The sequence below is a fragment of the Miscanthus floridulus genome, chromosome 1 (assembly GCF_019320115.1).
Source record: "Miscanthus floridulus cultivar M001 chromosome 1, ASM1932011v1, whole genome shotgun sequence".
Taxonomy (NCBI): domain Eukaryota; kingdom Viridiplantae; phylum Streptophyta; class Magnoliopsida; order Poales; family Poaceae; genus Miscanthus; species Miscanthus floridulus.
In genome coordinates, this window is record NC_089580.1 from 175,530,869 (window position 1) to 175,550,996 (window position 20,128).

Here is a 20,128-nt window from a genome sequence, read left to right on the forward strand (position 1 = left end):
AAGAAATGGTCTCAATATACTTAGCGAAGGTGAATAGATGTTTTTTTAAGCAAGCGATGTACCCGCAATTGAGTAGAATCCTATACACCTATATTCGTACTTGTAGGCCTTCCTGGCAGGGCTTTTGTTATGGCCTCCCTATCAGTTTAATCAAAAGCTCTATCAAACGTGCAGACGTGAAAATGTCTTTTGGAGACAAAACAAAGGCAAAAATAGTGGTTCCCTGAAAAAAGGGCAAAAATAGTGAAACCAAGGCAATAATGGTGCAATGACACCGAAAAAAATGTATGTCCCACTCTTTTTTACTCTTCACATACTGCAATGGAAGGACGTCAGTAGCATCATTGCATGGACACACCGAGCAAGAAAAAAGAGGTACCTTGCGCAGACAAGTATGGGTGTGAGAAGGGATGTGTGTGGCTGAGCAGGGAAGGACCAACTAATTTATTTTTTATTAAACGGGGATCGACGCATCTTCTTGCGCCACTTTGATTTTTTCTGTCTTCACTAGGAATTAGCACCGTTGGCTGCAGTGCACAAATCTTCTTTCTTTTCTGACTTCACTCAGGGCACATGATGTGGAGCTTCCAGTGGTTTCTTGAAAGGAGCCATGCCAAGGCCATTTGAAAAACGACTCCTCGCAACGAGCCTGGAGGAGCGGAGCCACGTAAATGTGGCTTCTTCCGGATGTAATACAAATTATTACAAATCTAACGCTAATCAAAGAAGCTGCTTTCTATCTATACTAGAAACTGAAGCTAGAACTCTACCAAACGAAACAACATTCATTTTATCATTTTTTAAAAGGTCAAAGCCCTGCTAAAATGCCCTTTATATCTATCAGCTTGATCGAACAGTTTGCTGTAGTGCAGCAAGACCGCCTACATCTACCTTTTTTTTATATATACATCTTCTGTTTTTGATAGTGTAGAAAATAAACAGCAGCAGCCGCTGTAGCTGCTTCAAGCACAGCCGAGCAGGAGCAGCCCAAACGGATCTGACCTATCACAGTTTCCATGCAGCCCGAGGCACGATGACACGGCACGAAGCCCGCTTTTTTAGCCCGACACGAGCACGGCACGGCCCGGTGACATGTGGGCCCAGGCTGGCCCGGCCCGAGGGAGCAGGGCGTGCCTGGGCCACTCCTCAGGCCCGTGGGCTGGCACGGCATGGCCCGGCCTACGTCAGCCGGCTAGGCAGCGGCCTGGCCACCCCCTCCCCCTCCTCCCCTCCCGGCCCACCGTCCTCGCAGCCCAGCTGGCCGGCCTCCCCCTCCCGGCCCACCGTCCCCGCCTCATATATGAGCCGCACCCACACGCCGCGGCCGCGGCGGCTCCTCCCGCGCAGCTCCACGCAGCCACGCTCGGACGATCCCACCCCCGAACCCTAACTCCCCGTCTTCATCTCCTCCGCCTCCCCATCTCTCCGTCTCCATCTGCTCCCCGTCCCCATCTCCCCGTCTCCAGCACCAGGCATGGCTGGCGCTGGGCGGCCCCGATCTGCTTGCCCGGCGGCCACGGCGCCTCCTCCATCCCCACCCCAGGCGCGCTCACGGCACACATGGCGGCCCCTTCCTTCACAAGCAACAGCGGCCCCTTCCCCCCCCCCCCCCCACCACCAGCGGCGGAGGTGGCCCCTTCCCCACCAACAGCAGCGGTTGCGGCAGCCACTTCCCTCACCGGTGGCTGCGGCACCTTCCCCACCGATGGCGAAAGCGACGGGTTCCTGTGCGACGCGGACGGGATGGGGATTGAGGGCGCGGTGCCCGCGGTGCGAGACGCGGAGGCGCTCCATGCGGGGCAGATCTACTTCGTGCTGCCCGACGCCGCCGCGCCGCCACGGCCTGCGGCGCGAGGAGGTCACTGCGCTTGCCGTCAGGGCCTCCGCCGTGCTCTCCTCACGAGCCGCCTCGCCCGCAGCGCCCCGCCTACCCTCTCTCCCTTCCCCTGCTGATGCGGGCCTCGGGCCGGCCTGACGGGCTGTGCCTAGGCCGTCGGCTAGGCACGGTGGACTGGGGCGGTACGGCCCGGCGGCCCGTCGTGCCCTACCGTGCTGGGCCGGGCCGGGCGGCCCGAGTGGCCAGCTCACCTCTCGTAATGTCCAGTACCACCACCTCGCCGCCGCCACCGTCCGCCGGGGACCATCCCCGCGTTCTCCTCCGAGGTTTCCTCTCCCGCGAGACATGCAAGGTACTCTCCTCCTCCCCGAAACCGCTGTTCCACTGAAGCCTGCCGCTTATAGAACCCTAAACCTTAGCTGCTCGTTTTGGTCTGCCGTCTGCATCGTTTGACGGGCGCGGCGCGTGCGTTCGGCAGGAGCTGGAGTTCGTGCACCGGAGCTGCGCCGCCGCAGGGTACCGCCCCTCGGTGCTGTCGACGTCTCTGCCGCACCTGGCGGCCACCGGCTGCGGCCATCTCCTGCTCCCTTTCGTGCCCGTCCGCGAGCGGCTCCGCGACGCCGTGGAGTCCTTCTTCGATTGCCACTTCGATCTCTTCATCGAGTTCACCGGGCTTATCAGGTGCACACTTGTGTTGCGTGGACTTCTCTTCCCATAATCCCATCTGCGGTTCTGCCAGTTTAGCTCCAGCATCAAATCGGTGCTTTCAGCGTTTCTGTTAAGATAAGAGGGATGGAACCGAGCACGGTGAGTATGGGCGCTTTGTTCAGCTACGTTAAATGTGTCGATCAAATTGGCGTCGTTTCTCACTGGATTAACGGCTGCTGTAGAGTGTTTACACGTGGTGCCAATACCAACGATCAAGTGGACTCGGCAGATTTATGCTTGGCCGCGTGGTGATGCGCAGAGCAGAGCAAGGCAAGTGCACATGAAGAGGCTGGGCGTCACACAGGAAGAAGGTGAAACTAGGGAGTTGACCTTGCTGCACTACGTCAACCTCTTCAATGGCCCGATGTCCGACCTTGTCATCAAGTCGCTGGTGGATCTCAGTGGCCTCGACAGACCAGCCATGTTGGGGCAGATCGTGACATAATGTTTCCTTGCACCATCTGCGCTGCTCGAGGACTCGAGGACTCGTTCACGGCATGCTAGGCCAAGTTGTTATAGAGGGGATGCTGGATGACTGTGAGAAGTCAGAGCTGCTCTTTCGATGAGAGCATGCGGTGGGTGCTGTTGTTTTCTGTGTTACCTTGTGTGTAAAAGGGTTGCCGTGGGTTAGTCGGCAAGGCTTTTGTGTTCATGGGGGGATGTGTGCGTCTGTGAGGTTTTTAGGCCTGGTTTTTCCTTAAAAACTAGGGCAATTCTATTCTACTTAATTGAAAGGCAGAGCTCCTGCCATTACGTTCAAAAAAAAGTATGCAATATTGGGCTAGTAGTGTGAATGCTTTGGTAACATTTGAGCATTAGTGCGATAGTTTCCTTCAGTATGTGATGGTTGATTTGTATAACGAGATTGCATACCTTGCTTGTGTACTGCATAAGCTATATGCAATTCTATCACCTTATTTGGTAGTCACTGCTTTGACGTTGCTAGTTGGGTTGGTAGGTGTTCATTCATGAGGCTGATCCCTTGGTGATCAGAATCATGGATGTGTTGTTTCAACATTTTTGTGTTTCTACTTTCGTTAAACTGCTGAACTTTGTAATTTCGTTGCGCAATGCACATGTAATGAAATTCGGTTTTGACAGTTGTGGAAAAAAATTATATCACCTTATTAACATTCCGTGTACATTCCTTAAAAAGTTGGACCATCACATATGAACGTTCTTATAGTGCTTGACACATCATGCTAGTGATTAGCTTCTCTCTGTTAAACCCTGTCTGTTCGCTATGCAGTTGGTGCAAGGGAGCTTCTATTGGATGGCACAGTGATGACAATAAGCCTCATCTTAGGCAAAGGGCATTCACAGTAAGGACCTGTCTTTGTTTTTTCCTTGGAGTTTCATCAGTTCTGCGTAGGCATGTTCCTGTTTATATATTGAATCTATTGTGCCTATCGCATGTTGTCACCATCTAAAGTGATTCGTGTCTCTGTTATCCGGGCTCTACTCACAACGCTTCAGAGTTTAGATTACATCCATGCATTGTATATCTGGGCTTATACATGCTCAGTGATTTCCGGGTCTTCTTCTAACTAGGTGGGGGTTCTATGGACTTCACTCTTACCTTATGTAGTAACAAGTACTGTATTTTAAATGTAATTGAGAATTGAGATACTCCGGAAGATCTAATGCGAGCTGTCATTTGTTGAGACAGCCTGTGTGGTGCCATGTTAAATCGTACCTTAGCGATATTTTGAAGAAGAATGGCTTGTCCCAGTTTGCAAGCCTACATAGGTTTCATTTGAGGCCTACTTCTTGTTTACCTTTCATGCATGCTGCTTTCGAAAGTGTCCTCAAAGCATATCCATAGTAACGCTTTCTGCTTTGCCATTGTTTCTTGCACCAACTGCATTTTTCTAACAGATGCTGCCTGAAATTTACTCTTTGTTATATGTATCCAGGTAGTTGCCTTCAACAAATCTATTGCTAACTTTCACATGCTATGTTCATCTTTAGTCACGATTAGGTAGTTTTCAATTCCTACCTACATCCTGGAAGAATTGACACAATAAAACTGCTATTTTCTGTCATTTATAGAACCCTTTAACTCAAGAAATGCAGCCTCTGCCCGGGCCCCTGAAACTATGAATATATTGGGATGTTTGTGCGTACTTTCCTGATTAGATGATGAAACCTTGTAGACTAGAATTGCTTCTGATGTCTATTTTGTTTGTCAGTGTTCTAATTTGTATATCACTTGCTCTTTCTTATCTTATTATCTAAAGGCAGTTTGCTACTTGAACAATCATGGAGAGGAATATAACGGTGGAATTCTGCAGTTTCAGAATGGTGATCCTTCCTCTATTGTTCCAGTTGCTGGTGTAAGCAAATCTATTTTTACTTTGCATCCGTGTTGTTTCAGAATACTTTTCTTATGAAGCACACATATTTGTTGATTAGTAAAATGTTATTGGTTAATTTTGTTAAGTTTTTTTAGAAGTACCTTTTTTTCCCGGATGTTGTCATATACACGGCTGATAATCGTAATGTCCATTGTGTAAATGAGGTACATTCTGTTGTATGCGTTATCCAAAGTTTCTTTTATTTTGTTCTTGACCTTTTGTTGGATATTTGGATGCATATAAACTCTTTCAGGTATTTTCATTTTTTTTAAGGTTCTTGCATGCCCTTTCATGTTTGCCAACAATTACAGCATGTTTTGCTTTACAGGTAACTGAAGGGGAAAGGCTCACCCTGACTCTTTGGTTCACTAGAGACCGTGCTTATGATGAGGATCCGAAACTTCTTAATTTTCTCTCTTAGACATCATTGAGCTGTGAACCAACTGAGCAAAATTCTTATATTCCTGTGCCAGCTTCTGATAACATGTATTGGTTTTCCTATGATCAGTCTGGTTTTGACATACGATGTGCTAGAGTGCATGTTCGTGGGTTTAGTTTTCACTCAAGCAGTGGTGAATGCAATATATCTGTGTTACCAGCTGAAGATGACCCAATAGAGTTGCTTGGAAAGGAACTGCGTCTCGGGTGGGGAGATGATGTCTTTGAGAAAATATTTTCTTACAGCTTGCATGCTCTTCAGGTATGTTCATTCTTTGAGTGGCCTTAATGTCTGCTGTTGACTAAAAGACATCAACATCATATATCAGTCCTTTGTGACCAACTATATGTCGCTAGTTCAGGTTGCACTTATCTTAATGTTATTCTCTAAAACGAGGTGTAAAGTACTAATTTTCTCTTTTGTCCTTGTTTTTTTTAGTGAAGCGCTAACCCTAGGTGCACAATAATGCCATGTCAAGTTCACATGTCTGTGGTTGTTACATGTATCTATCTCTTAAATAGGTGGTGCAATTCTACTACTGGAAAAAAACATGAGCTGGCAACAAGGAGGGAACAAAGTGTTGTTGGTTCAGGAACAGTCTGCTGTCCAGTTATACATCATTCAAAAGGAACAGAACTGCCATTACCATGCAATCACGCACTTGCACAAACTATATTTGGCTCATATAATACTGAGGAGATTTTCCAGTGGAATGATTTTGCATTAGCTGTTGCTATGTGGGAAAAATATTCAGAAGAGTTAAAGAAACAGCTGTTGACATTTTTGCCATACTGGCTGTCCAATGAAACCATTTATGCTGTTGATGCCTCTGAGCTCCAGGTATGTAAGAAGCTAAGGAGCGATCTGGTGAATTGGAATTAAATAATCTATGTCACATTTCAAGCTGCTTGACCTTGACTTTTCCTTTGTAGCCATGAACTGATTGTAGCTATTGGATTAAATGCAGATTCCAGAGTTTTGTCCCATTTGAATAATCTCTCTTAAAAATGGGGTACTCCCTCTAACCCCAAATATGAGTCTATCTTGCTTTCTTCCAAATGCACCCAATACAAGTCAATGAAGTGCAACCTTTTGATTTATTCTTCCATGCCTGCCCACGCTTAAATGCATCATGAATGCAATAAACTTGCCAGCTATCCTGACTATAGCAATATTTGAATGGCAATAGTGTCATTGTACCCCTTACCTTCATTCTTGTGCTCAAGTCCACATGGACTTGTATTTGGGGTCCGGAGGAGTATAAAACATCATGGTAACCAGTTTGTGATAATTACATTTTAGATAATTTCATTTGGCATGATCAAGAATCTTTTACAGCACCCAGTGTTTCAAAAAGCGCTAGGCGCTATGTAGGTGGTTGGGCTCTGCCTAGAGACTAGACTTTGCTAGGCGTTTATACTTTTTGTGGACAGTTAGAGTAATACCATGATAGATAGAGGAAAATTTGCATCAGAATAAAAAAATGATTTTGTCATGCATCCACGAGTAAATAATCGTAATTCATCTTCTTCCATCTCTATTTTTTCCCACTTCCATGCATGCATCAAGCCAAAAACACCTCTACATGGAAAAAGGCCTAGACAACACCTAGGTTCGAGGCAAGGTGGTGCAACATCGCCTATCGTTAGGGATCACCTTATTAAACAGCTGTTTTACCACTCTCTCGTGAAGAATGTGATGTGCATGCAGTATGAAGCTTCATCATGAAATTATGCTGTTGTATGTACCTTTGTCATGCTTGAGGTAGAATTCTTTCATCCAAGAATGGAACTGGGTCCAGCATGGATGACGGACCAAATTTACTAGGAAGAACCAACATATGGCCTGAAGCATTGGCTGGTTATTCCTGGAAATAATATCAGTTGACAAAGCTACCATGCTCTCTCTTGCTCCCATACAAACACCAGGGTGCACATGGTTCATAATTTGTGGAGTCTGTAGAAAGTATTCTTACGGTCGAATCCTATATTGCATAAATAGTTTCCGTTGGTTGGACCTGCTTCAACGCCAGCGCATACACATTACATCTCGTAGTCGCTCCATGTTTCTTTGGCAGATAAACCACACACCACGTTAAATCCTTGCATTTTATTAACTTTCCAAGGCCACTTACCACAATGTCTCATTCAAATTTTATAGAGAGCTGAACCAATCTAACTCTCCAATGGCGATTTGGACTGCCTCATTCTTTTGCGACATAGTTGTTGCGTAGATATGTCTCTCTCAAGCTCCACTGGGAATACTGATACAATATATTCCCATCAGCATCGTAAAAGGTGAATTCAGCTTGGTCCTGGTATAGCTGGAGGGACATGAACCCTTGCCCATCATAAAAGAACTTGAGCTTGTCTTCATTTGGCTGGAAGAATCCTCTCCACTTGTGAAGTATTGAATTGGACTGTAACAACAGAGCATGTTCAGTTCTAAATTATAGGTAAGACCACTTCAACCAATTGTGAATATATTGGATATTGACATGCATGTTCAGTTCTAAATTGCTATGAAAATTGACTTTCTATAAAATGGATGTTAACCTGTCTCTGCTGCTTATGTGTTCCAGGCAGTGGTCATGCTCATTGATGTAGAAGTCGACGTCATTAATCTGGAATGACGTAAAATTATGAGTATCAAAAGATTCTTTTGTATTTGGAGGGCTAATACTGTGGCTACTTCTGATAACCTTAAGGATTGAAGAAGCAGTTGCAGAAGCTCCTCGGTGTCACCATGGTGACTGACGCTCCTCATGGTATGATGGCCAACGGCAATCTTCCACTTTGCATTTGATTTCTTCATCGCCTTATCCAAATCCTAGATGATATAATTCGTGAAAGAGGAATAAATTAATTTTGCTAATGACATATTAGCACTGTCTGTCATTGATGAATTCATCATAATACGCACCTTCAGCAAGTTGGCTATGTATTTCTCTCGAGGTGCTACTCCTCTCCAGTCATAATGATTATGTTTCGGGTGAGTCCAATATTTCAGTTGAAACGGGGTGGTGTCAATAAAAAAGAAATCCGCGATTTCTGAAAGGATCGTTTCAGAGTTAGCCTTCATTCTCAGAAAGTCAGAATCTTCAGAAACCTAATAATTTTTTTCTGGTTTGAATAAAATATACAAATTTGCACCTGCATTCACGATGAATGATCTCATGCAAATAAACCGGCTGTCGATCTTAAGCAGGGCTGGACTAAACTGAGCTAGTGCATCGCCCTTGTAGTCATGATTTCCCATAACTGAAAACGCACGCGCACACAATTTACAAGCCTTAGTGAACATATAAATAAATAGAGTATATACTATTTTCGTCGTCGCATCAATAGAAATGGTAATAGAAGAGCTCGAGTTTCAGGTTCAGTAATGCTTACCTAGGTACCACGGCTTCTGTAAGCTCGTCGCCGTGTAGATGTCCGTGAACGATTGCTCAAACGCGTCGTCATCAACGCCCGTCAGCCCGGTGTCGTAGAAGTTGTCCCCAGTGGATACCACGAAGTCGATGTCGAGCTTCTCCCCGACCCTTCCCATCTGCAGGAAATTCGCTGATTACTACTACTGCTTTTACCAGTTATTACAGTCCCCACTGCCCAGAGGTAAATTCTCACGTCAGATTGGCCTGTGGAGTAAAAATCTTTTGTCCTGTTCGTGTGATTCGTAGATCCACGACTGCCGGGAGAGTCTCTTCTTTTGGTCCATTTGCGCAGATGCGCACCAACAAACAGGATAAAAAAATCACGAGCACGCGCCACTGGGAGCAGGGCGTCCAGGCATAAATAAACAAATCTGACGCGACAACTGTCACAACTGGACCTGCTATCCGCTGGACAGTTTCGAAGGTGTTCGACTGGTCATGTTACGGCTTTCAGCTTATTCTACTACTGTTGAATTATTCGAAACCATCCGAAATCTACTGTGCAGTCTACCAGCCATTCCCATGCCTTTTCCGCCCAACAATAGGAAAACGGCCACCTGATTTCCTGGAGTCTTGGCCCCCTATCCCGCCTGATTTGCTGACCACAATGTTCTCCGACGAACAGGAACGGATCATGCATGGGAGGAGGCCGGAGGGAGATGAACATGCTTCTTACCTGCTCGGCGACCCGAGACTGGTTGCACGCCCCCTTGCGGCCCCAGTCCCCGACGACGAGCAGGCTCAGCGACCCGTCGTTCTTGGTCGGGTCGCACAGGCACAGCAGCGCGGCCGCCGCCAGGACGGCGAGAACCGTGGCAACGCCGCCCTTCCCATAGCCTTCGCGCAACCGCCACCCGGAGCGAGAACGAACCGCACGGACGGGAGGCCGCGAGCGGCAGATAATCAGTCAGTGCGGCGCAGCAAGCCACTCTCGGACTCTCGGTCAGGTGTCTTTGCAGTTGGCACGTACTGTAGTCTGCTGCTACCATTCGATGATGAACAGAAGTTTTATCATAGCATGGAACGAAGGGAAATAAAAGAGCAGCGGACAGTGGTGAGTGGTGACTGGTGACTGACGTGAGGCTGCCCGTCCAATAGGCAGCCCCGATGCGTGAGTGGCTCACGCGGCCCCCACGTCCGTCCGTCCGGTCCTTGGATGCTCTCCGCTACGATTGTTTGTTTGTACCGTTCCTAAAGATATTTGTAAAGTGATATTTAATATTTTTTAATAACTATGATTATTACTTTAATGATACTAATTGTATATTATAAGTAGTAATATTATTTTGTATATATTTGGTCAAAGTTGAAAATGTTTGTTCTCAAAAGATTTTTGTAGGATGGATGGAGGAGTAACATCAAAATCTTCGTAGGGCATATGTTTGCCCAACTATAGCTTCGTTAGCAAGAAACTGTTTTTATCTTTTTTTCCCTTAAAATAAACTAATAAGAACCAATAAGATTGACTTTTTTTCTTCACCGGCTTGGATTCCTCCGTGTGGTGTTGTAAGGGGCTGGATGAATCCATGCCAAAAAAGGCATATTGTAGTAAGGAGTTAGATGAAGTCAGCCAAAGAGACTGGAGCGATGGGTCCGCCGTGCCTCCATAGCTTCCATCCAAAGGAAAAGATCTTACATGATCAAATGGAGTGATGGAATGGGCGAGGGCGGCGTCGAGCAACTAGAGTCTGGAGCGATGGATCCGCCGTGTTAACTTGCAGTTATCACGGCATGTTTTTGAACCGGTGGCATGGGCCAAATAGTTCCAATGGCAGTGACAGATGAACCACATCTCATACTTAAATAAATGCTACTAACACACTTCCTCTGTAGACCACGTATGCCGCTCATCACAGTGTCACATTAATTCGAGCTTTACATTGAACATAATCGATCTCTGTTCTCCAGCCGCTGATTATTCTCGTTCCTGCTTCATTCCTCGTTGACATAGCCGGAGGCTTGGAGGTGGTCAGCAGTTTTCCTCAGGCTCGGCCGCGCGTAGTGGTACAGCTCCTTCCCATCGACATCGTAGAAGGTGAAATGGGCTTCGCTGTGGTCGAGCTGGAGGGACATAAACCCTTGCCCATCATAGAAGAACTTGAGGTCATCTTCGTTGGTGTTTTGCACTCCTCTCCATGCTTTCGAACCGCCTCCGCTTGTGAAGTATTGGATTGGGCTGCAGCAGCAGAAACACATACGTGTCCCTTAGTATTAGGTCTAAAACCGATGATCTCGGTTATAAATCACTGCAAAAGATGAGTTTGTGTATATACCAAATGTCCAAATGGACACTAACCTGTCTCTGCTGCTAATGTGTTCCAGGCAGTGGTCATGCCCATTGATGTAGAAATCCACGCCGTTGGCCTGGAAATTAAATGGCATGAAACTGTTATTGTAAGATTATTCCTTCTCACATAACTTGTGAAGACAATGTGGAAGATGTTTCTGAGTTTTATACCTGGAGGACTGGAAGCAGTAGCTGCAGTAGCTCCTTAGTGTCACCATGATCACTGACACTCCTCATGGTATGGTGGCCCACAGCAATCTTCCACGCTGCAGTTGATTTCTTCATGGCCTCATCCAAATCCTGAATTAGTCCACAACAAAAAGAAGGATTTAAATAAATATAGCTCCAATCATCATAGCTCTGCTTATATATCATTGATGAGCTCATTCGAGAATATATATATGCACCTTGAGCAAATTATTTATGTATTTTTCTCGAGGTGCCACTCCTCTCCAGTCATAGTGATCATCTTTAGGGTGAGTCCAGTACTTGAGTTGAAACGGAGTGGTGTCAACAAAGAAGAAGTTCACAATTTCTGGTAAAAGGATGGCAATGATGTGTTACAGTTACAGTTAGTATTCCCTTTTTTTCCATCATAGTTTTCGCATACCTAACAGCATGTTCCTTAATTCAAAACGAAGAAAATACGATTCTGTACCTGCATTAACGATAAATGATTTCATGCAGATGAATCGGCTGTCGATCTTTTTCAGGACTGGGCTCAGCTGTGCGAGCGCATCACCCCTGTAGTCATGGTTTCCCAGCACTGAATGTAATAGATAGATATGTCAGTTTTAGTACAGATAGCATGTATTTCATCAAAAATTAAAGAAATGGTGTTGTAGCAACACGAGCGACGGAAATCGTACCCAGGTACCACGGCTTCTGCAGGCTCTTGGCCGTGTAGATATCGGTGAAGGACTGCTCGAACGCCTGGTCGTCCGTGCCCGTCAGGCCGTTCTCGTAGAAGTTGTCCCCGGTGGATATGACGAAGTCGATGTTGAGCTGCTCCCCAACCTTGCCCATCTACACATGGGAAACCACTCACTGTTTAGCTCTCATCAACGAGCACTAGCAGCGACTTTGCTTGAGTGCACTGCAGTGCGCACCAGCAACAACAAGAACAATTGTATTCTTTTAGAGGAAAAAAATCAGAGCGTGCGCCGGCCATTGGGGCATCGACGACTTTTGCTTTGCAGTGATAACTGATAATAAGGAAACTAAAGCGACAACCGATGATGGAGACTTCCATTATTATTGTTCCCAAAGTCTCCTTCACCCATTGGCATTAGCCGGCCAATCGACCGCGGCTATCGGCGTGAATCCTACACTGATATGTTGGCCAGGATACATCGCGATCGTCCCCTACCTCGATGAGAAGAAAAATCTTGACCAAGGTTACATTCCTACTGTCTATGATTTAGTATATATGATATATACTAACAGCGGATCAAGATGTTAAGAGAAGCAGAAGATTCTTCGGCAGCAGTTGTCTGCGGTGGTTACCTGCTGGGCGACCCTGGACTGGTTGTACGTGCCCTTGCGGCCCCAGTCGCCGACGACGAGCAGGCTGAGGGAGCCGTCGTTCTTGGCCGGGTGCTCCAGCCGGACCAGCTCCGCGGCGGCCGGCGCGCACAGGAGAGAAGCCACGGCGAGAAGGGCGAAGAACGCTGCGGCCGCCATGGCAGCTTTGCGCTGCGCCATCGTCGGCCTCGTCCGGCACTGGAAGCAGGAGCCAAGAAGACGATCGATGGCACTGCCGGGCTTGACAGCGGCCGAGATATATGATATCACTTATCAGGGGTGGTAGCACGCGACGGCAAGTCACTGCCTGGGTTGGGTGTCTTGCAAGCATTGACGGCGGATACTTACGGTGGAGACTGGAGGAGGCTCCGGCTGTCCCTGTCGGCCTGTCCGCCCAATGGGGGCGGGTGAACGAACGGGTGACGAGGCCCCACGCCTGCCAATAATCCATCTCCGGTTCTCTTCCCGCCTTCTGATTACTTGTCGCCAGTGGCGGGGATTGAGGAGGGGTTGGTCTCTTTTTCTTCTCTCTCTTTATTTTTCTTTTTTCCTCCACCTTTTCTTCTCCTCACCTTTCCCATATTTTTTTTTGAAGACATCACTGGAGGGGTGAGAGCCCCACCTGAATGGATTTTCCATTGATTCCGGCGAGCCGGTGGATGGAGGGTGCCAAGGCACCTACAGGGTCGAAGACCCGTAGTCATATTTAGATTACAAATGAGGAGGTAGGAGAGCTTAGTTCATTACAAACATTGCACACCACTTGTCAACTATCCATCGATCTTCGACTTTTAGGCGGCAGCTCCAGAGGCGACATGCTTCTTTGGCAGTAGCAAGCAGCCGCCGAAGGCAAGGCTGTTGCTGACGGAAGACGACATCGTGCCTATGGTTCCAAACTTGCCAGCAACAGAGGAGAATCATTGTAGAAAAGAGCTTTGATGGCACCTCAGCCGGCCTGGGCAATTCCCAGAGCCTGTTGACAGGAGGGATAGGCAGGTCTCTCCATCCAAGGTGGTTCCAGAAAGATCTAGCGACCGTGCACTGGAAGATGAGATGGTCACATGTCTCAGCGGACTGACCGCAGAGTTCGCAAATGTCGTCATCCAGGACATGCTTGTTGTGGAGGTTTGCTCGGCACTGAATTCTTTCATGGAGCAGCAACCAACCGAAGAACCGAACCCGGGGGGGAGCACGGCTTTTCCAGACGAAGTTGTCGATCATACCGACTTGTCCGGAGTGTGTCGAGACACGGTATATGCTGCCGGTGTCCAGCCTGTTCGCCGTGCAAGTAAACTTGCTGGAGCGTTCGTCTGGCTGCTGTTGTAGGTTGATGGAAGCGATGATAGCCTCGACCTCAGCCTTCTCGCTGCATGCCTGGGGAGAGAGTCGCGGCACCAGGATGGTCGCAAGGCCGCGAATGCATACTTCCCTGACTGAAACATTTGGCTGAGTGCAGTGACTGAGTAGGCAGGGAAATTTGAGTGCCAGCGTGGTGCCCTCTGTCCATGAATCCCACCAGAACGTCGTAGATGCACCATCTCCAATGACGACCTTGGTTATACATCTGTATGCTGGCAGTAGAGATTTCAGGCCATCCCAGTGGTTACCGTCATTGGCCCCCTCCAATGTTGATAGGTCTGTGTGTTGCCGTGCCCAGGCTGCCCATGCTGACTCTTCTGGATGGTGTAGGCGGTGCAGCAGTTTAAGGAGGAGGCAGGCGTTCTGTGTAGCCAGATCACGCACCCCCAATCCTCCTTCAACTTTTGGCTTCTGGGCAACCTCCCATCGTACTAGGCATTTGCTTCCTGAGGTCTTATCTGTTCCAGCCCAGAGGAAGGCACGCCGTTTCTTGTCAATGGCTGCGATCACTCCCGGTGGGAGGGCCACAGCTTGCATCATATAGGTTGCAAGGCCGTCAAGTGCCGAATTGATGAGGACAAGCCGCCCTTGGTGGTTCAGGAGGGCTGACTGCCACCCAGCAAGCCGACGGTCCACTTTGGAGATGAGCGGGGTGAAAGCGGCGAGATTCAACTTGACATTGGACAGAGGCAAACCTAGGTATACCTGTGGGAAGGACCCCTTTTGACACTGCAGGATACGCACAACGCGCTGAAGGCGGTTCTCAGGAACGTGCATGGGCACCAGAGTGCTTTTGGAGAAGTTGATCTTAAGTCCAGTGGCCAGTGCAAAGTCATCTAATGTTGTCTTTAGCCGCCTGACATCAGTCAGCTCCGCACGGACTAGCAGTAGTGTGTCGTCTGCATATTGTAAGACTGGGCATGGACCGTCAATGGAGGGGTGACGGATGCCCGAGTCTTGTTTGATCAGCTGCTGTAAGACATCAGCCACCAGAAGAAAGAGGTATGGGGACAGTGCATCACCTTGCCGCAGCCCCCTTCTGCACTTGATCCATCTTCCTGGACAGCCATTGATTAGGACCGAGGAATGAGAGGTGGTGAACAATTGGGTCATCCATTGAATCCACGTTGGTGGGAACCCCCTGGCATGTAAAATTGCGAGCAAGCTGTCCCAACTAACAGAGTCAAAAGCCTTGGCGAAGTCTAATTTGAGTACCAAAGTGGGACACTTTTTGCGGTGGCAGTATTGGACGAGCTCTGTTGCATAAACAAAGTTCTCTGAAATTGATCTGCCTTTGATAAAACCAATCTGGTCGATGTCAATCAACTGCTGAACGTGCCTTTGCAGCCTGGTGGTAAGAATCTTGGTGATAATCTTGACCGGGCAATTCTGGAGGGAGACCGGCCTAAAATCTTTCGGAGCTGTGGCCCCCTGACATTTGGGCAGCAGAACAATGTATGCCCGGTTGATGCGGTCTAGATCCACCGTGCCGTTGTAAAAGCTTGAGAGGAAGCTGAGGATGTCGTCTTTGATGGCAGTCCAAGCAGTCACATACCAGGCTGGGCCGAATCCATCGGGTCTAGGGGCGCTGTTGATGTTCATTGATTTAACTGCATTGAGAGCTTCACCTTCAGAGAAAGGAGCCACCAGGTCGGCCAGAGCAGCAGCATGCGTCACAGGGTAGAGTGTTGCCACATCGAAATTCCATCTCGTGTCGTCAGCCACACCAAGGATGCTGGTGTAGTAATTGGTCATGGCCTCAGACTTCGCCGCATGATTGACCAGAACTGTGCCATCCACAGTTATTGCCACAATCCGGTTCATTCTTTGGCGGCAAGATGCCCGAGCGTGGAAGAATTTGGTGTTGGCGTCACCTTCCTTGAGGCTTTTCATTTTTCCCCGTTGCTTCCAGTAAGCCGCTTTCTGGCTGAGGAATAGCTGCAACCGGTTTGAGCACTGGTCCCTGAGACAACGTTCACCTGGAGAGAGTGATCTGAATTCTTCCAAGTAGTCAAATAAGCAAATGAGGAAGTAGCAATTATGGTATATGAATGGGGGGGAGCGATGCTTACGCAGCCAAACCTTTGATGCTAGCCGAGCCGCCTTGACCTGTGCAACCATGACACGAGCAGCATCCCTAGTGCGAGAGACAGACTGCCAAGAAGGGAGAACAGAGTGTAGGAAGGAGGGGTCCAGGAGCCAAGACCTCTCCAGTCTGAAAATGCTGGGCTTAGGAATATTAGTTTGGATGGAGGCAAGGATTGGAGTATGATCAGAGGTTGGACGGTGGCCGGAGGTGAGAGTGGAGCCAGGAAAGATGTTTCCGAACTCCGTGGTAAAGAAAGCACGATCCAGTCTAGCGAATGTTGGCTCAGCCCTTTTGTTTGTCCAGGTGAACAGTCGGTCTAAGAGCGGCAGCTCGATCAGCTGCAGGTCATCAATCATTTGGTTGAACCTGGAGGCTAAGCTAGAGTTAAATGAAGTCGTATTCTTATCCGACGGTGCCCGGGTGAGGTTGAAATCCCCAATAATTATCCATGGGTCGTTAATGGTGCTGGCAACATTGCTCAAGTCGCTAAGGAACTGATCGGTGAAAGCATGGTCCGCAGGGCCATACACGTTAGTCAGGGCGAGGCGAAGGTCAGAAGTGGTTGACTGTAGGACCACAGTTATAGTGTACGCCGAGAAGTCATGGTGAACCAGGGTGAAGAGGCTGGAGCACCAGGCAGTAACCAGCCCACCACGAGTATCATTGGCCGGTTTAGCACGGAAGGCGTCGAGGTTGGGGGGCATGAACGAGCGAAAGCAGAAACTGTCTACGACGTTAAGCTTGGTTTCCTGGAGGCAGACAAGCTGTGGGTGGTTCTTGTCGATGCTGTCTTTGACAACCACGCGTTTGTCAGACTGGCTGAGGCCACGCACATTCCAGGAGAGCACCACAAAGTTGTGATACGAACGATTCATGGAATCAGACTGAAACAACCAACGCCCGCAGAAGGCAGCAACAAGTTCCTGAGAGACAAAACAGACGGCGAGAGGACATTGCACGAACGAACAGAAACTAACACAGCAAGGTTCAAAGGCCTAAGAAAAAAGGACGGCGACGGAGAACCGCGATGACCGGTAAAGGCAGTGGCAATGCCAACCAGCCGGGCCGCGGGCGCAGCGTCGATCATGGGTAGCGACCGGTGGCCGCCGCCACCGCAACAGCACGCCTGCTGGGGCCGTCAAGACACGCGGCCTTGGCCAGACGGGAGAGGTCGAGCGCCATCAAAGGATTCTTCTTCTTGAGGATGCGGCAGGCAGAGACCTGCGCCTTGAGCTCAGAAGAGCAGAGTACAAGGCTCTCCCGAAGAGCCTTCCTGTTGACCGCCTTTGTGGTCATGTCGACGAAGGAGCCAGACTCCCGAGCAGCAAGCCTGGAGCTAGCACGCTGAGGTTGGCGCCCAGCAGGACCGCGACTGCGGCGAGGCTGCGGCAGGCGATCAGGAGCAACCGGTAGGCCCGAGGAGGCTTCAGGGGCACCAGAAGGACTCGGGCGCCCGACCGGGCGACGACCGCGGCGCGGCTGGAGGTGCTGGACCGCCGGGGACGGCGGCGGCGCGGGCATAGTGTTGTCGACGTCGTGCCAGGGGAGAGCGAGGAGCGAATAGGAGCAGAGAGGCGTGGAGGGCACCGGGTCCCACGGCTCCAGCACCGTCGACGGGAGGATGACCGGGAGGCGCGGCAGCGGTGCAAGCGGGAAAGGGCGCACCAGGCCGTAGAAGAACGAGTCGAAGCCCGGGAAGCCAGGGACGAGCCGCAGGTTGCCGAAGGGGCAGGGCAGGTCCCGGGCAGGGGGACGCACAGGGCCGAACCGCGGGAGAGGGGTGTCCGGCGCACTCGCGGGCTCGCGGGGAGGCGGTGCCGTGGGTGGTAACTGGGGTGCTGGTGGGTTGGCGCTAGAGGAGGCTACACGGTTGATGGGGTCAACGGTGGGGGACTGGAGGACCGAGGAGGAGGGAGGCGGCGACGCGGGGCGAGAGGGAACATGCAGGACGACAGGGACAGGCCTCGCCACCCCGCGCGAAGCAGGAGGCGGCGACCCGGGGTTGCGCGGGGAGCGTTTGACCGCCCAATGCAGGCGTGCCGAGCGCGGAGTTCTGCAGTTGCGAACCATGTGGCCGTAACCACCACAGCGCCGACACCGGACAGGGTCGCGACAGTCCTTGACGTGATGGTCGACGGCGAGGCAGCGGTAACAAGCGTTGGGGCTAGCACGGAAGCGTCTAGGCGCTGTGACCGGAGTAGGTTGAGGCGGCTTTAACACCGCCTGGAGGAAGGAGGCCGGCTGGACGGGCCTCGGTGCGCCGCACAGTGCAAGGTTGTTGGCACGGTAAATGCAGGGGTCGCCATTGTCAGCCGCGCCGCCTGACGTGGCGTGCATCGGGAGAGGGAGCAAAGGGGGGAGAGAAGGGGAGCCGGGTGTGCACAGCTTAAGCAGGTAAGGGCGCCGCGACGACACGTTTTGGGCCGCCCTGGCATGAATGCTCTGTCCCCCAGACTTAGCAAGCGAAGCAACTGGATGTGAGAGGGTTACAGTGGGGGACCGTTGGGGCGCATTGAAGGCGGGCCCAGCCAAACGATCGGCCGCGGCCGCCGCACGCGCTTCGTCGCCATGGACGTCGACCTCCATGGATCCCAAACGAAGGTGACCACGCAGCGCAATGAAACGAGCGACATTCTCGGACGCGACTAACACGTGGAACAAGAACGGGCGAATGGATCGTGCTTTCAAGACCACTGGAGGGGACGTCAAGCAGAAGGAGAGAATATTGGAGACCTGGTTGGAGTTGAGGGTGGTGGGGGCGGAGGAGAAGGAGGGTGTAAGCCAGAGAGTACCTGGCTTGGGGAGAGGGACTCCCAGCAACAATGGCGCTGCCGTGGAGTAGAAGTCACGGAGAAGCAGCTCCTGGAAGCGGTAGCCCGGCCTCCCGGCGGGAGCCTGAGCGGCAGACTTGAACGCAGCACGGGGAGGGACGACGTCGGGTTGCACAGGACAAGGCGACGGGGGCACCTCAGGCAATGACGGCGTAGCTGGGGTGGTGGAAGAGAGGGGGTTGGGCTCAGAGGGTGAAGGTGGCGGAGGGGTCTGGGCAGACGGCGGCGGCGGCGGCTGCGCGAGGGGCGTCGCCGCTGAGTCGCCCGGGTCGAGAGCTTCGGCCCAGAGGCATTCCATCTTGTTTGTTTTTTTTTTTCTCCATGAACTAGATCTCCCATATTTCAATTGATAGGGGGCTGGAGCCCCCCAGCGCGCGCTGTAGATCCGCCGCTGCTTGTCGCGGTTGGAGACGTCGAAACAGTTTCGCTTGCGTGTCATCCACAGGCAGCGAGCGAGCGAGCGATAATGGAAAGCGGCGTCGAGAAAAGACAGAAAAGCCGGGATAATGCGATGATCCATGGGGTGTGCTCGCATTATTGGGCGCGCGATCCATGTGCTTCCAATCCATGGAGTGGAGTGGCGGGGTGAGCCGTGAGCCAGCCTACTGGAGTGATGGGCGGTCATGAGTCATGACTGATGACCTGGGTCTGGGTGGGTTCCTTCCGAATCAGCTCACCGTGTGCTCGATCACTACAGGCAGCAGCTTGGAGCTTTTCGCGCGCCTGCGGCCGTGTTTCGCTCTATTAATTAAAAAAATGTGGACCAGCCACCGTGTGTTCGCTCTATTGATTGTTTTCTTGGCCGGATCAGAGCTCACAGCTCGGACAGGTAAGAACCGGCGAAGGCCGTGAACTGGCAGGATCACGTTGCCTCAACTGTAGATTATTAGATACGAAAGCAAGTTGGTGCTCGCGTGCATTGCCAATATAGAATGAATCGTATGGTATATCTTCTCTTATCTTAGACTAGAAAAGGAAAGCGAGAGACAGAAAGGAGCTTTGCCTGTAGGACCAACAATACCGTGCCCATGTGCCGTCAGCTGCATAATTGCAGTGTTGTACCTGAAATTTCTCTTGCGTTTTGGAGCAGAAAACTTCTGCATTTCTGGACGAAGGCGCTGACGCAGTGTGAGTTTCAGGAGCAAAAGCAAAATGTTTGGTGACTCATTACGAGCAAGATTAGTCTTGCTTGCAAGGCCGGCGCAAGCTTCCAACAGGATGTTGGACAGTACAGACGGGAAGTGATCCGTTACGACCGACCTGC

General features: G+C 50.3%; 4 protein-coding genes and 1 pseudogene across 4 annotated transcripts; 2 read left to right on the top strand and 3 right to left on the bottom strand.

The window, feature by feature from the left end:
* Window positions 1–1,092: 1,092 nt before the first annotated feature.
* On the top strand, window positions 1,093–1,953 carry LOC136467404 (proline-rich receptor-like protein kinase PERK2). The gene has a single exon (XM_066466093.1). The coding sequence runs from the start codon at window positions 1,093–1,095 to the stop codon at window positions 1,951–1,953; it is 861 nt and encodes a 286-aa protein (XP_066322190.1).
* Window positions 1,954–2,060: 107 nt separating this feature from the next.
* Window positions 2,061–7,634, top strand: LOC136548966 (uncharacterized). The gene is given in 9 exon segments (XM_066540310.1): window positions 2,061–2,189; window positions 2,316–2,518; window positions 3,795–3,867; window positions 4,786–4,881; window positions 5,016–5,066; window positions 5,231–5,602; window positions 5,863–5,892; window positions 5,894–6,181; window positions 7,502–7,634. Coding segments are annotated over 9 exon segments (1,224 nt in total). The 5' UTR covers window positions 2,061–2,096; the 3' UTR covers window positions 7,520–7,634.
* On the bottom strand, window positions 6,233–9,916 carry LOC136548977 (purple acid phosphatase 3-like; annotated as a pseudogene).
* Window positions 9,917–10,549: 633 nt separating this feature from the next.
* On the bottom strand, window positions 10,550–13,044 carry LOC136503094 (purple acid phosphatase 4-like). Its single transcript, XM_066498285.1, has 7 exons — window positions 12,568–13,044; window positions 11,931–12,087; window positions 11,720–11,827; window positions 11,469–11,596; window positions 11,233–11,361; window positions 11,071–11,138; window positions 10,550–10,950 (listed from the first exon to the last, which is right to left on the bottom strand). The coding sequence occupies exons 1-7, from the start codon at window positions 12,763–12,765 to the stop codon at window positions 10,707–10,709; spliced, it is 1,032 nt and encodes a 343-aa protein (XP_066354382.1). The 5' UTR covers window positions 12,766–13,044; the 3' UTR covers window positions 10,550–10,706.
* Window positions 13,045–17,116: 4,072 nt separating this feature from the next.
* On the bottom strand, window positions 17,117–19,162 carry LOC136467422 (uncharacterized). Its single transcript, XM_066466117.1, has one exon. It carries the CDS (start codon window positions 19,160–19,162, stop codon window positions 17,117–17,119), a length of 2,046 nt encoding a protein of 681 aa, XP_066322214.1.
* Between the last annotated feature and the right edge of the window lie 966 nt (window positions 19,163–20,128).

Excerpts from the sequence above, each read along its gene's own strand:
- LOC136467404 (XM_066466093.1), top strand. The coding sequence starts at position 1,093 with ATGTGGGCCCAGGCTGGCCCGGCCCGAGGGAGCAGGGCGTGCCTGGGC.
- LOC136503094 (XM_066498285.1), bottom strand. The coding sequence starts at position 12,765 with ATGGCGCAGCGCAAAGCTGCCATGGCGGCCGCAGCGTTCTTCGCCCTT. Across the intron at positions 11,597-11,719 it reads ATCATTTATCGTTAATGCAG|AAATTGTGAACTTCTTCTTT; the intron begins GTACAGAATCGT and ends TCCTTTTACCAG. Across the intron at positions 11,139-11,232 it reads TACTGCTTCCAGTCCTCCAG|GCCAACGGCGTGGATTTCTA; the intron begins GTATAAAACTCA and ends TTTAATTTCCAG.
- LOC136467422 (XM_066466117.1), bottom strand. The coding sequence starts at position 19,162 with ATGGAATGCCTCTGGGCCGAAGCTCTCGACCCGGGCGACTCAGCGGCG.